Here is an 11,562-nt window from a genome sequence, read left to right on the forward strand (position 1 = left end):
AAAAAACGGACATTTTGCGGTGATGAGCATCACCGAATGGGTCGTGGCAGTTTGCAAATTGCAGAATGCGCCTCCATGGCTGTCCATCCTGCCAGAGTTATGCCGAGAGAGTCGGCCATCGTGACTATTCCCAATGAATCTTTAAGATCCTCAGCTGGTATCTGCAGAAAGATTTTCCTAGTGATCTCATAATCTTCCGAAAATAAAAAAACCCTTTGTAATTCAAAATTATGATTACCGTCTGGAGCATACTGTAAAAAGTATTAACATAAGCTCCTCCACCGAGCAATCCCTCCCAGAAAGTCACTGCGAAGACTATCCAAATATTCGGAATATAAAAAAAAATTGCCTCCGTCGAGAACAACACCACATTTAAGCCCTAGAAAAATATTTCTGGTTTATAAGTATTCTCTTAAACTATTACCATAACAGGGGTGATATTACCTGAAGAATAGCTATCACCCAGACTTTTTTGAAAGTAATAAAAGCAGCGGATGACCTCGAGATGAAAACACCAATTTGATAATCAACCTGAAGCCACCTGTATTGATCCGAGTGACTCAACCAAATTCCATCGAATTGAATGAGTTCGTACTGCCAAGAAAAAATATGAATTTAATTGATCGTGTAATTTTCATTGAGACTGCAGAACTTACCAAACCCATATTAATAAAATACTCGAAAAAATAAACGAGACTTAGGGGTATCAAGTACTTCATTAATTTCGGTAGAAGTCGAAACTTCTCGGGAATAGTTTTCTTCGGCATCTTCACGATTTCCTCTTGACTGTCAATACCATATTTTACGATTGGTTGCTCTGCTGGATGTACCAGGAGAAGCCAAAATGCAATGGCCTGAATAACAGGAATAATGAGCATAGTGAGTAAAGCATTTTCCGAGGTCATAATGACGGTCAATCCAGCATATGAGAAAGCACCGATGATGCCAGCTCCACCAGTACCAGAAGACCAGGACGCGATACTTTCTCTGTGAAGAAAAAATTGCGGCTGAAGGGATTTATCATTTATTAATCAAAATTGATTAATCACCGATTCTTACTTTCCAAATTTGTGACTATAGCTAACAACAGAGACCTCGCCGAGACCTGATGAGATGGACGTGAGGATGACCCCGAAAATGGTGATCCACTGGGTTTCACCGAGGGAAACAGCCAGAAATCCTGATATTGAACACAGGACGCAGGTCATCATGCGAACACTGTAATTGTCGAATAAGACGGCCTTGCCGTGATGAAACATCGAGGAACACGGGCTCATTACCCCCTGAGATTCGTCAATAACGTGGCCGATAGATTCGAAATCTTCAGATGACAAAAATCATCGCAATTGCAAATACTTACTGAATAAAAAACGGTAGAAATGGTACCATTAATTTTACAATAAGACAAGGTACAATATCCGCGAGAAGAATAGCTCCTGTTGACACTGCATTGCAGCCTCGAGAGTCTCTCGTTGTATTCGTTATCGAGCTGCTCCCATTATCGTGTTCCTGAAAGTCCAATTAATATCGCTAATTCATTAAAAATAAGATTGTTGAAAAATATGAAAGTATCGGGGAATTTTTATTGCACGTACGTGAGTTCCGAATTTTGAAGCCAATATGTCATGGGCTGCTGTGAGGACCACCACATATCCGTAATTATTGCAGAGTCCCAGGAACCAAAACGCGAGGAGATTCCTCCACCTTGTTGCTCTCGAATTCGACTCGACATCATTGTGTTCACTCTTAATCGAATGAGAGACTGTCACCGATAAATGTCCCATCAATTAAAATTAAATACTCCGACGCATATTACGGAATATTATCCTCTTATCACACGTGACATAATCTTCATGGAGATTAATTAAAAGAAGATTAATTTAGTACAACCGTAATTAAAAAAACTGCTCTTGACAATGATTTGATAATTTTCCTCTCGATGCTCCGGTAATTAAAATCAGTTCCTGATAATTTTTGTTTTTATGAATTATGGGTTGCAATTTTTTCATTTAACATTATAACCGCGGTAGCATCCGGTAGTCAATTGATATTGAAAAGACGACGGTCAACCAATTTGACGTGAAAATCTAGCTCCTGTCAACGAATGGCCTTGATGGCTCGATATTTGAATGCCAAAGCCATTCATTTCCGCGTGAAATCCTCGACATTCTTTTATCGCAACATCGTGATCGCACGCAACGGGGTCAATGAAATCGCAAATGATATTATCAAATTTCATGGTGCTTCGGTTACACTGAGTGATATGATGTCACGGCTCCACTCTGCTCGATATAAAAACAGTGGAAAAGTATGAGAATTCTTTTTTTCCGATGAATTACAGCGTCCTCGTCCTTGTCAACGCTTTAAATTTATAATATTGAGAATTTACAGACAGATGGTACTAAATTCAAAAGATGTCATCACATCCCGCCATTTGGCATTCATCAAACTGGAAGATTTATTTTTGCCTGCACTGGCAATTTCGAGAATCGTTTCAGAATTGTCCATCGACGAGAGTAAAACGTGATCACGTGGATTCAATTGAATCAGATTGATCTGTTCCGAAAGGTTCAATTGATAAGTTCGACTGCAAATCCACGCTCGTCTGCTTCTCTACGTACAATTTTATTCGTATCAAGAAAATCGGCAGTTGATAATTTAATATAAATAACAAAGTTCGATTCAGCATGCGAAAATAATGATTAGCGAGGGAACAACAACGTTTCAATGGATAAACTAATTTCACAATAATTATGTTGGATTTGCTTTGTCATAGATAACACGGGTAAAATACAGAACGAGTAAAATCCGAAAATACTCACTCACATGCGATGGTTTCAATAATATTATTACGAAATTTAAATGCAGCGACAACTTCGTTTTAACTACTGGTCGTACGAAAGACAGATTTGATAAAAAAATTTCCTCGTGTGATGACTTTGCATGACACCTTGAAGATCTTAATTTATCGAATTCATTGACACTCAAAGTGTTATGTGGCCTTCATATAAATTATGCCAATGGATTTTCTATGCGAAATCTAAAGTCGAGGCTTCATTGATAGAAACGAGGTACATGACAGCGGAAGTGAAGCATTAAATTTTTTTTTAACATTAAGAATGGAAAAATGTGACGAAAATATTGTGAGTAATAAAATAAAACGAACATGACTATAATCAGTGAAGTGAAATAGAAGCGCAACGGCTGCTTTCATTCAACGGTTTTCAGAGAAACGATTGTGCCTCAGAATTGATTGGTCTGTAATCATCATAACGTGAAACACTTCAAACAAGGAAGGAGAGGAATTCTCTCGTCCTTCAGAAACTTCTGGAGCCAGAAGATCTTGTATTCATAATATTGTTTTCACGTATCCCCACTTGACGCATTTCCAATGCAAATACAGATAAATGTACACCTGAAGGGTCATAAATACCGAAAATACTAAAAATTGAGACGAGTCAAAAGATAATTTTCAAAAATAGAAGGTCAAAATATGGAATATCAGGAAATACCTTTTCGAACGTCCATCGTACATCCACGTAATTATTATTTACGACTCCTGAGGTTATTTAAACATTTGATATCCTAGGGAAATTAAAACTGGAGGAAATCACCGAACACGACCAGTCGTATCAGCAGCGGTGGAGACACTGGCATTTCTTATCTCATTACACTCGGTACAAGTCACTTCGCCAACTATTTCCGCGAATAATAAATATCGAGGCTCTCTGTGTTCGCCAGGATTCCCAGGATTAATCAATCACCAATTGCATCACCAATGAGAGAACAATGAAAAACGAGAAAAACACATTCCACTCGTTTAATTCATGCATTTATCATTATTCCGAAAACCAGACAGGATTTTCCACTTGTCTTGTCTTTTCCACAATTCCATAATTCACGATTCACTTTGGAAATCTGGGAGACTGAGAGCTGTATTGAATTATTGAATATCTTTGGAGAATATTTTTTTACTCTGAATAATAAAATTACTCGGTATTGCAAATAAAAATTGGAGATGTTACTAACAATTTACCCGCGAACATTCAACATTTTCGAAACGAATTAGTCTAGGGGGCACCACTGGAAATCACACACACATTTAATTAATTCAATTCATGTGACGTCAAATAGATTAATTAACATTTATTGTGGGAGACACGTCTAGTCCATTTGTAAATAAACTCTTATATGAACTGAGGAAAAATTAATTAGAATCTACATGCACTTTCGTGGCTGTTGAAGTGGCTGAGAAATTATTTGCATTTCAAAATTAACCTCAAAGTATAGAACATTATTTTTGGAGTCATCAGCTGATTTAATTGCAATAATAACTCTCAGTAATTATGGGTAAAACATCAAAAGACAAAAGGGATATTTATTATCGAAAAGCCAAGGAGGAGGGGTGGAGGGCTCGAAGTGCATTTAAATTGTTGCAAATTGACAATGAATTCGAGATTCTGAAAGGTACGTTATTCCGTCAATGGGTTGTTATAAATAAATAAATTATATTTTAATTAACTGAATGTTTCTATAGGCGTCACTAAAGCTGTGGATTTATGTGCTGCTCCAGGGAGTTGGAGTCAAGTCTTATCACGAAAATTGAAGTTAATATTCATAACAATGATCATTTAAAGTACAACGATTTCATGGAGACATTTATCACTCACATTTTTGCAGTGAAAATCATTCTTTGATCCTGAAAAAACGAGAAGAAATAGGAGATGGGGTTGAGTCCGTCGAATTAGATCGACCAAAAATTATAGCAGTTGATCTGCAAGCAATGGCCCCTCTGGAGGGTGTAATTCAAATCCAGGGTGACATAACAAAAACTTCCACCGCTGAGGAGATCATCAAACATTTTGGAAACACAAAAGCTGATTTGGTCGTGTGTGATGGTGCACCTGACGGTAAAATTCCATTTTTCCTCTCACTCAATCCAAACCCGGAATAAATTAATATGAATAATTGCAGTCACTGGATTACACGACATGGACATCTACATTCAATCTCAGCTATTATTAGCAGCTCTCAATATTACTACTCATATCCTGAGCCCGGGAGGAACATTCGTTGCAAAGATATTCCGTGCCAAGGAAGGATCTTTGCTCTACTCGCAATTAAAAATATTTTTCACTGACGTCTTCTGCGCGAAGCCGAGTAGCTCGAGGAATTCAAGTATTGAAGCATTCGTTGTGTGCAAAAATTATTCACCACCAGACGATTATAAACCGCACATGCTGAATCCCCTGCTCACCCATGAACCTTTGAATTTCGATCAATTGACAGGAATAAACAGATACGTCGTACCATTCGTTGTTTGTGGAGACTTGACACAACCAGACTCTGATGCTTGTTATCCTTTGAATGTAAGCCCTTCATTGGATTTTTATTAACAACTTCTTATAAATTAAAAATTCCGCTCTCAATCCGTTATCTGTTCAGATTCCTCCTCAATTCAGATAACCCTATTTCCTTCTCAGTATTTGCCTTACTAATACAATCTCCAATATCAACAACACGACAAAATGTCCCCATTAAATGAATTTATCTTCTAAACACCCGATCGACATAATCTAATTAATTTCTGCAATCAGTGGTATCAAAACTCATCGGTATCAATTCGATTGATTGTCATCAGCTCGATGGAAACATCTACCAACACCATGATCCAGTTCAAGGACCCCTGCAATCTCCATACGAAGACGCAATGAAACTCGCAGCTCGGGATAATTTACGGAAAGTAAATTCCAGTGTCGTTATCCATCACGATAACCCACCATCACAATGCGAAAATTCGAATACAGATGAACCGAAACCGTCAACTGAACCCACAAGTAGTATTGGAAAAATTCGTGATGCATTTGTCGATTTAAATATTGCAGACCAATAAAAAAAAATCATAATAAATTTTAAATATCTCAGAGAAATTTCTACAGAGCCAATAAAGAACTAGAAGAAACTATACAAAACGTTCATTATTTCCCCAAAATCCAGAGGTAAATATTTAATATATATTTATATCTTTCCCCTTCCCAACTGAAATGTCAATGAACGAAATAATCCCAAGAGTTGCGAATCAAAATAAGAAAAGAACCTGAGGCGATCAAGCCGAGTAAACAGATAAATAAAGAAAACAGTCTCAGTACATCGAGTGAAAATCGAGGAACAAGTGTATTTACCAGATATGGCTGAGCTCGAGGTATAAAACTATTCCGCAGGTATCAGTAGCCCTTCGACTATAAAAAAATTTCACTTTCACCGATTTTCATCAACGCCTCAATGCATTCCAGCCAAATCGTTGTTACGCCTGCAAGAAACTCTTCTGTTGCGTGGATTGCTGTACAAATCACATAAGAAATAAGCATCCAGGTCGTCAATCCGAGTGTCCCCTCTGTCGCTCGGAAATTCTCATCACCCGTAATTTCAATAATTCCCATTTTTTGTGTCACGTCGTGATCAATCATCTGCCACTGAAATGCCGATACTGCGGTGATTTCTTTCAGTGCAGTGCTGATCTGAAGAATCTGGGGACTTGTTCACGTCGTTTATTGATACAAAAAGATAATATTATTAATGAAGGGCACTCAGTAGTCGCGCATGGGCCATCACCACTGACTCAAACTCCCCTAAACCCCGTGAATCAGAGCAAAGGATATTCCATCGAAGGAGACTATAACTCCAACTTCGAGGACCTGACGTCACCACCAGAATTTACAAGACACACGAGTACCCCGATGCAGATTGGCATATCCAGAAAAACAACTGGTTTTATTTTCAAGACTCCGAGAAGTCCGAATTTCTCTCTGAAAACCCCGAAGACACCGACGTGCGTTCTCCAGGATAAAAATCAAGCTGGAGAAGCCGGTGAAGACAGTAAAAGTAGCTACAGTAAGACAGATACACCTCTAATTTACAAGAAACAATTATCACGCGAGAGCAATTTGCAGGAACTGCTGGAACAGTCTGAATCCGTTTATCTCAGTTTCTCTCCATCGAGGAGACAGAATTTGTCAGAGAGAGCTTCGCTCAAGTCTATTTTAATGAGTAAATCACCTGGGGAAAATTTTGAGCCCCAGAAGGAGAGGGTGCTCGAGGGCACCAGCACCGACATGGATTTGACGGAACCCATGGGGTTTACTCCAGTCCCTCTTCTCAAAAGTGATCCAGAGGAAAGAACATCCATCGAGGGAGTCTTCAAGTTCCCCCCCGAGGTGAGAGATTCGGGAAAGAGGGTGAGGTTCTCGGATCAATTCGAGGTGCAGAAGGTGCCAGATACTAGTCCGAGTAAATCTCCTGTGACTGATATTGAGGAATTCTTTGAGGCTCGACAGAGTCTGTCAGAATTCACGGTCATCAATTCTGATACGTCACCGGGTGAACAGAAAGAGGATAAAGCCAAAGCCAGTCCTACGACCAATAATAATTTCAGTCCGACTAGGTGTGAAGAGAACGAAGAAAATCGAGGGAACAAGGAAAATATTGAGAATGCAAATATCGAAAAAGGCACTCCAACTGGAAAAAATAATGAGAATGAGGGACATAAATATGTGAGTACTAAAGTTTCAGAGACTTCACGAGTGGTGATGATGGTGCTGGTGGAGAAGACCGGGGACAGTGGTAATGTGGATCTAACTCCACTCATCAATTCTGGTTTAAAGACTTTGGAATCGGTGACCACAGGCATGAACTCTGGAGAATCTCCAGTCTCGACGGGGGAACATCCTGACGTGCAGAAAAAGCTCGCTGTTGTTTCGGTTGATACTTATAAACGTATCTCAACAATTGAGCGTTGCCATAAGCCAGAATCTCCCGGAGACTTGAGTCAGAAGAGAAGATCTGATAAATCTGAGAGCAGTGGAAGCCTCTTATCTGCGGTTGCCAATGCTGTTAGGACCGCATTTAAAAATATCTCAGAAGCTGTCACAACTAGACATGTCATGGGCGAACAAGAGGGCTCTCGAAAAATTCCAACGATTCAAATACACCCTCCGGATACACCAGCCCCTTCTGTCCGACCTCTGAAACGAGCGAGAGACGATTTAATTTCGCTGGATGCTGCGGAAGTTACGGCGGCTGGAGCTACTGATAGTGATGAATCAAATGATATTCGGAGTCCAGAGCAGAAGAGACCTCGTGCTTGGTACAGGCAGATACGTGGGAGGGATCCAATCGCGAGAATGAAATATAGTTCGATACTACCGAGCAGAGGTATCTCTAATGAAACTCAATGCTTTCAGCAAGGATCGCTGTCCGTTGGAGATACCATTCTACCTCTACCCTCTCGTGCCCATCAATCGACGCAGACTGATCGTTGACGAGAAAATAACGGGTGTCTATGATTATGCATTTTTTTAAAATACACGCAGATGAAGTTTAGGTTTTTTAGGATTTGATGGATAAAGATTGAGTTACTCTTTGAATTAAAAATTTGAATGCAAGGAAGGTCGAACTTTTTTTGGGCTGTTTAATTAGAGAGTTATTGATATTCTCGTCACGTTTTTTATCTGAGAATTTTCCACACTTCCCTCAATTCCTATTAATATAATAGTCAAAGTTGTATAAAGGTATATATTTTATTAGAAAATTTACAGGTAGAGTATTTCGTAGCTGACATTTTTGGGATTTTCAGATCTTGGGACTGAGATCAGTGTGAAGTTTCTCGATTGCTTGCCATTTCCATAATCGTCTCTACATTGATTATGTCACGATGCTCCTTCAGCATTCTGAACATCTCTGGTTCATCGATTATCGTCGTACTGACAGCACTTATGATATTCGTAATTAATCTTCTGGAGATGTTTATTTTTTTAATCAAATTATTCAACTTCTGCTTTTTCCTGGAGTGAAAAAAGAAATTTAGTGTCGAAGGGCTGTGCAATAAGAAATATCAGGAAGATTTCGAAATTACTTTGCAATCTCTGGATTTGATACTGCTAGTTTCTCATTCCGAATTTGCTCCTGCTCTTTGAGAAAAGTCTGGAAATCAATGACACCTGCGGCAACATCTGCTTGCAGTTGTCTCTCTTCTGCCTGTAAAGACTCGATCTCCTCTTGCAAAACAATCAGCTTATCATTCTGGCTGTACAACTTCGCCATGACTTCTCGCAGCTTACTATAAAAATAGCGTAAGTAATTGACTGTGAATTAATTTGGAGGAAGATTAGGATAATTGCCTGGTGAGTTCTGGAGAGATTTCATCGTTCGCAAGAAGATTCTCTACTGCATGAGACTGCACAGTGCCCCTGAATACTTCATATTTGATTAATTGATGAGATGATAATGCCTGGTGCATCTTTTTTTCCAGATCTTTTGGATTCGCTGGAGGCATGTTGGGTGTCACTTCTAAAAAAAAATCCCCAACTTATCCCGTACATTTCTAAACCATTCAACAAAATTCGTACATACTTGCGTCATTTATAGCTCGAAGCAGTTTAATCCTAGCTGTCAATGCCCTTATTCTCTCTCTGGAGTCTCTTATTTTCTCTTGAGTTGGTTTAAAATCACTGAGAGTCACAACTCCAATCGGAACATTACAGATTGTACTACGAAGTAATGCTGTTGCTCGCTCCAATTGCTCACAAGAATCCATTTTTTATTTTATAATAAAACCCACAATATATACCGTCACCATAGAAAAATACAAAAAAAAATGTATATTATTCTGAGGTTATGGGTTTATATCAACAGGTTTTAATCCCGCGCAAATCGGTATATGTTCTAGTAAATACTATCAGATGGCGACACATACTCCGTTTAAACCGATTGACCATGGATCAATTAAATTTGAAATTTTCAAAATTCAATCCGATTATAAAATTAATTATTCAAAATATTGAAACAGGTAATTAATTTCTTAAAATTCATAGAATAATGAAAAATAGAATATATTCCACCTACTCCAATGTATTTTCCATAAATTCGGAAAATGCATAGAATTGAGGATATTTATAAATTTTTTATACAAAAAAAAATCCCATGTATAAAAAATTATTTATTTCCTCAGTATCAGTTTGTTCCCTCGATGCGCATATTAACGATTAAATTTAGCAGAAAGACTGCACCTCCTGGCCCAGGGCGTGCCACCCACGTATCCCCATCCTGGCCACCCCCAGAGTCCCAATTTTTTAATTTCATCCAGAGCGATTAATGGACCACTGAAGTACGTGTGTGTCGGCATCTTAACCCCGACGCACTAGGTTAATTACTCGGGCACGCGATCGTCCCGGCAGCCCCCGATAAGTGCAACAACACCTCCATATGCATATTTAAGATTCAACATACGGGATAGAAATACATACGGTATGTGCGTTTAGATCGTCACGCGAGAAGTGCAGTGCTCGTCTTCTACCCCCGAGTGGTGCCCATAAATCTTGGCATACGTTGGTCATGATTTATCCGACGATTTCGTCAGGGCTTGAGACTCAAGCGGCATCAGGAGACATCTTAATTAGACGATGGATCCACCTTCACCCCATTATCCAATTATTGACTCCAATATTCATTGAGATGGCAATTTTCCACATTCACCTAGTGTGATTCCCCGCAAATGCTGTAATTCCTTATTAATTTTTTTATATTGAATTGAGAGCTAGTGGTCTGGTCGTACTTTATGCTTAGGCGAGGCTGGAGAAAGGATTTGCAGTGTTAGTTCTGATTGTAACGACCTGGCGCCTTCTTGTTATCTATTGTCATGACAGGGTCCGTTGATCACAGAAATGGCATCACAGGTTTTTCAATAATTTTCACTAGTACCCTTGGTGATTTTGTTTTTATCCCGTGGGTAGTAAAAAATTTGCACAAAATCGCCGAGTCGATTGGACTCTCCCAGGATCCCGTCGATGCCTCTCATCCCAATTAGTCCCCCGGCGAGGTCAAGGGGTCGTGGCTTCCCCCTCGTGTACGGGTCATGGCCGAATTCTTCTCGCGGTATAACGAGAGACCCTCCATTGCATCCTGCATTAATTGATTTTTTTTATTTTTTTCTCCAATGGAATTTTACGAGTTACGTTTCATATTTATTTGTGATTTTTATCCACTGGGTCAAGCGTGAAACAAATTGCCCAGACAATTGGCATAAATCGTTCTTTTTATTTTGACACTTTTTGCACGTGGGGCGCGTGTTGAGCCCCGGGGTAAACTCCGGCGTAGGCGACGTTGATCTTTCCCGGGTATTAATGATTATCGTACGTTAATTAAGCACTCGCCTTCGAGGTATACAGCCTCGAATATGCAAATAGCTCTACAAAAGAAGACGTAGGGATATCCGTGGTACAGAGCATTGAGATTAAATCTCACCGCCTTTCCCTCGTCTACTGGATTATAACTAGAATAAACACGCAAATAGGAACGATATTGTAATATTGAATAGAAAAATCTGAGTTAATTGAACGTTTGAATACTATTGTGAGGATTGATAAACCCGCGAGACTGAAATAATTTATCACTTTTCCGATGGAGTCTCGAAGTGATTTGGTAACAGCATTTGCTCATTCTCTGGATTTGTCACGCGGTCAATTTATCATTGCTCTCGTGACCTGGACAGAATTCATTTCTCCAGTA

The 11,562-nt window shown here is 39.2% G+C and overlaps 4 protein-coding genes across 5 annotated transcripts; 2 read left to right on the forward strand and 2 right to left on the reverse strand.

Annotated features, from left to right (window-relative positions):
• Positions 1-6: 6 nt before the first annotated feature.
• Positions 7-3,656, reverse strand: Cln3 (CLN3 lysosomal/endosomal transmembrane protein, battenin). Its single transcript, XM_011304244.1, has 8 exons — positions 3,513-3,656; positions 1,596-1,762; positions 1,361-1,509; positions 1,060-1,218; positions 657-987; positions 445-594; positions 239-379; positions 7-161 (listed from the first exon to the last, which is right to left on the reverse strand). The coding sequence occupies exons 1-8, from the start codon at positions 3,526-3,528 to the stop codon at positions 30-32; spliced, it is 1,245 nt and encodes a 414-aa protein (XP_011302546.1). The 5' UTR covers positions 3,529-3,656; the 3' UTR covers positions 7-29.
• A 429-nt stretch (positions 3,657-4,085) lies between these two features.
• On the forward strand, positions 4,086-5,966 carry LOC105266253 (putative tRNA (cytidine(32)/guanosine(34)-2'-O)-methyltransferase). The gene is made up of 5 exons (XM_011304243.1): positions 4,086-4,467; positions 4,538-4,607; positions 4,681-4,910; positions 4,975-5,369; positions 5,642-5,966. Exons 1-5 carry the CDS (start codon positions 4,347-4,349, stop codon positions 5,891-5,893), a joined length of 1,068 nt encoding a protein of 355 aa, XP_011302545.1. The 5' UTR covers positions 4,086-4,346; the 3' UTR covers positions 5,894-5,966.
• Positions 5,967-6,109: 143 nt separating this feature from the next.
• Positions 6,110-8,441, forward strand: fs(1)Ya (female sterile (1) Young arrest). 2 transcript variants are annotated; one of them, XM_011304248.1, is made up of 2 exons: positions 6,110-6,202; positions 6,294-8,441. In XM_011304248.1, the coding sequence occupies exons 1-2, from the start codon at positions 6,188-6,190 to the stop codon at positions 8,316-8,318; spliced, it is 2,040 nt and encodes a 679-aa protein (XP_011302550.1). In that variant the 5' UTR covers positions 6,110-6,187; the 3' UTR covers positions 8,319-8,441. The 2 variants fall into 2 exon arrangements, 1 of the variants encoding a protein (XP_011302550.1); XR_892152.1 differs by having other exon boundaries at positions 6,127-6,221; positions 6,294-6,384.
• A 116-nt stretch (positions 8,442-8,557) lies between these two features.
• Positions 8,558-9,677, reverse strand: LOC105266259 (uncharacterized). Its single transcript, XM_011304250.1, has 4 exons — positions 9,409-9,677; positions 9,177-9,345; positions 8,912-9,115; positions 8,558-8,840 (listed from the first exon to the last, which is right to left on the reverse strand). Exons 1-4 carry the CDS (start codon positions 9,590-9,592, stop codon positions 8,648-8,650), a joined length of 750 nt encoding a protein of 249 aa, XP_011302552.1. The 5' UTR covers positions 9,593-9,677; the 3' UTR covers positions 8,558-8,647.
• Positions 9,678-11,562: the final 1,885 nt, after the last annotated feature.

The sequence above is a fragment of the Fopius arisanus genome, unplaced genomic scaffold (genome assembly GCF_000806365.1).
Source record: "Fopius arisanus strain USDA-PBARC FA_bdor unplaced genomic scaffold, ASM80636v1 scaffold00037, whole genome shotgun sequence".
NCBI lineage: Eukaryota > Metazoa > Arthropoda > Insecta > Hymenoptera > Braconidae > Fopius > Fopius arisanus.

Bases quoted from the DNA above. Each gene is read 5' to 3' on its own strand.
- Cln3 (XM_011304244.1), bottom strand. The intron at 988-1,059 runs GTAAGAATCGGT...TTTTCTTCACAG, and splicing joins TATAGTCACAAATTTGGAAA to AGAAAGTATCGCGTCCTGGT. The intron at 162-238 runs GTAATCATAATT...ATCTTTCTGCAG, and splicing joins TTTACAGTATGCTCCAGACG to ATACCAGCTGAGGATCTTAA.
- LOC105266253 (XM_011304243.1), top strand. From the start codon at position 4,347: ATGGGTAAAACATCAAAAGACAAAAGGGATATTTATTATCGAAAAGCC. The intron at 4,608-4,680 runs GTTAATATTCAT...ACATTTTTGCAG, and splicing joins GTCTTATCACGAAAATTGAA to TGAAAATCATTCTTTGATCC. The intron at 4,911-4,974 runs GTAAAATTCCAT...GAATAATTGCAG, and splicing joins GTGTGATGGTGCACCTGACG to TCACTGGATTACACGACATG.
- LOC105266259 (XM_011304250.1), bottom strand. From the start codon at position 9,592: ATGGATTCTTGTGAGCAATTGGAGCGAGCAACAGCATTACTTCGTAGT. The intron at 9,346-9,408 runs GTATGTACGAAT...ATTTTTTTTTAG, and splicing joins TCGAGCTATAAATGACGCAA to AAGTGACACCCAACATGCCT. The intron at 8,841-8,911 runs GTAATTTCGAAA...TTTTCACTCCAG, and splicing joins TCAAATCCAGAGATTGCAAA to GAAAAAGCAGAAGTTGAATA.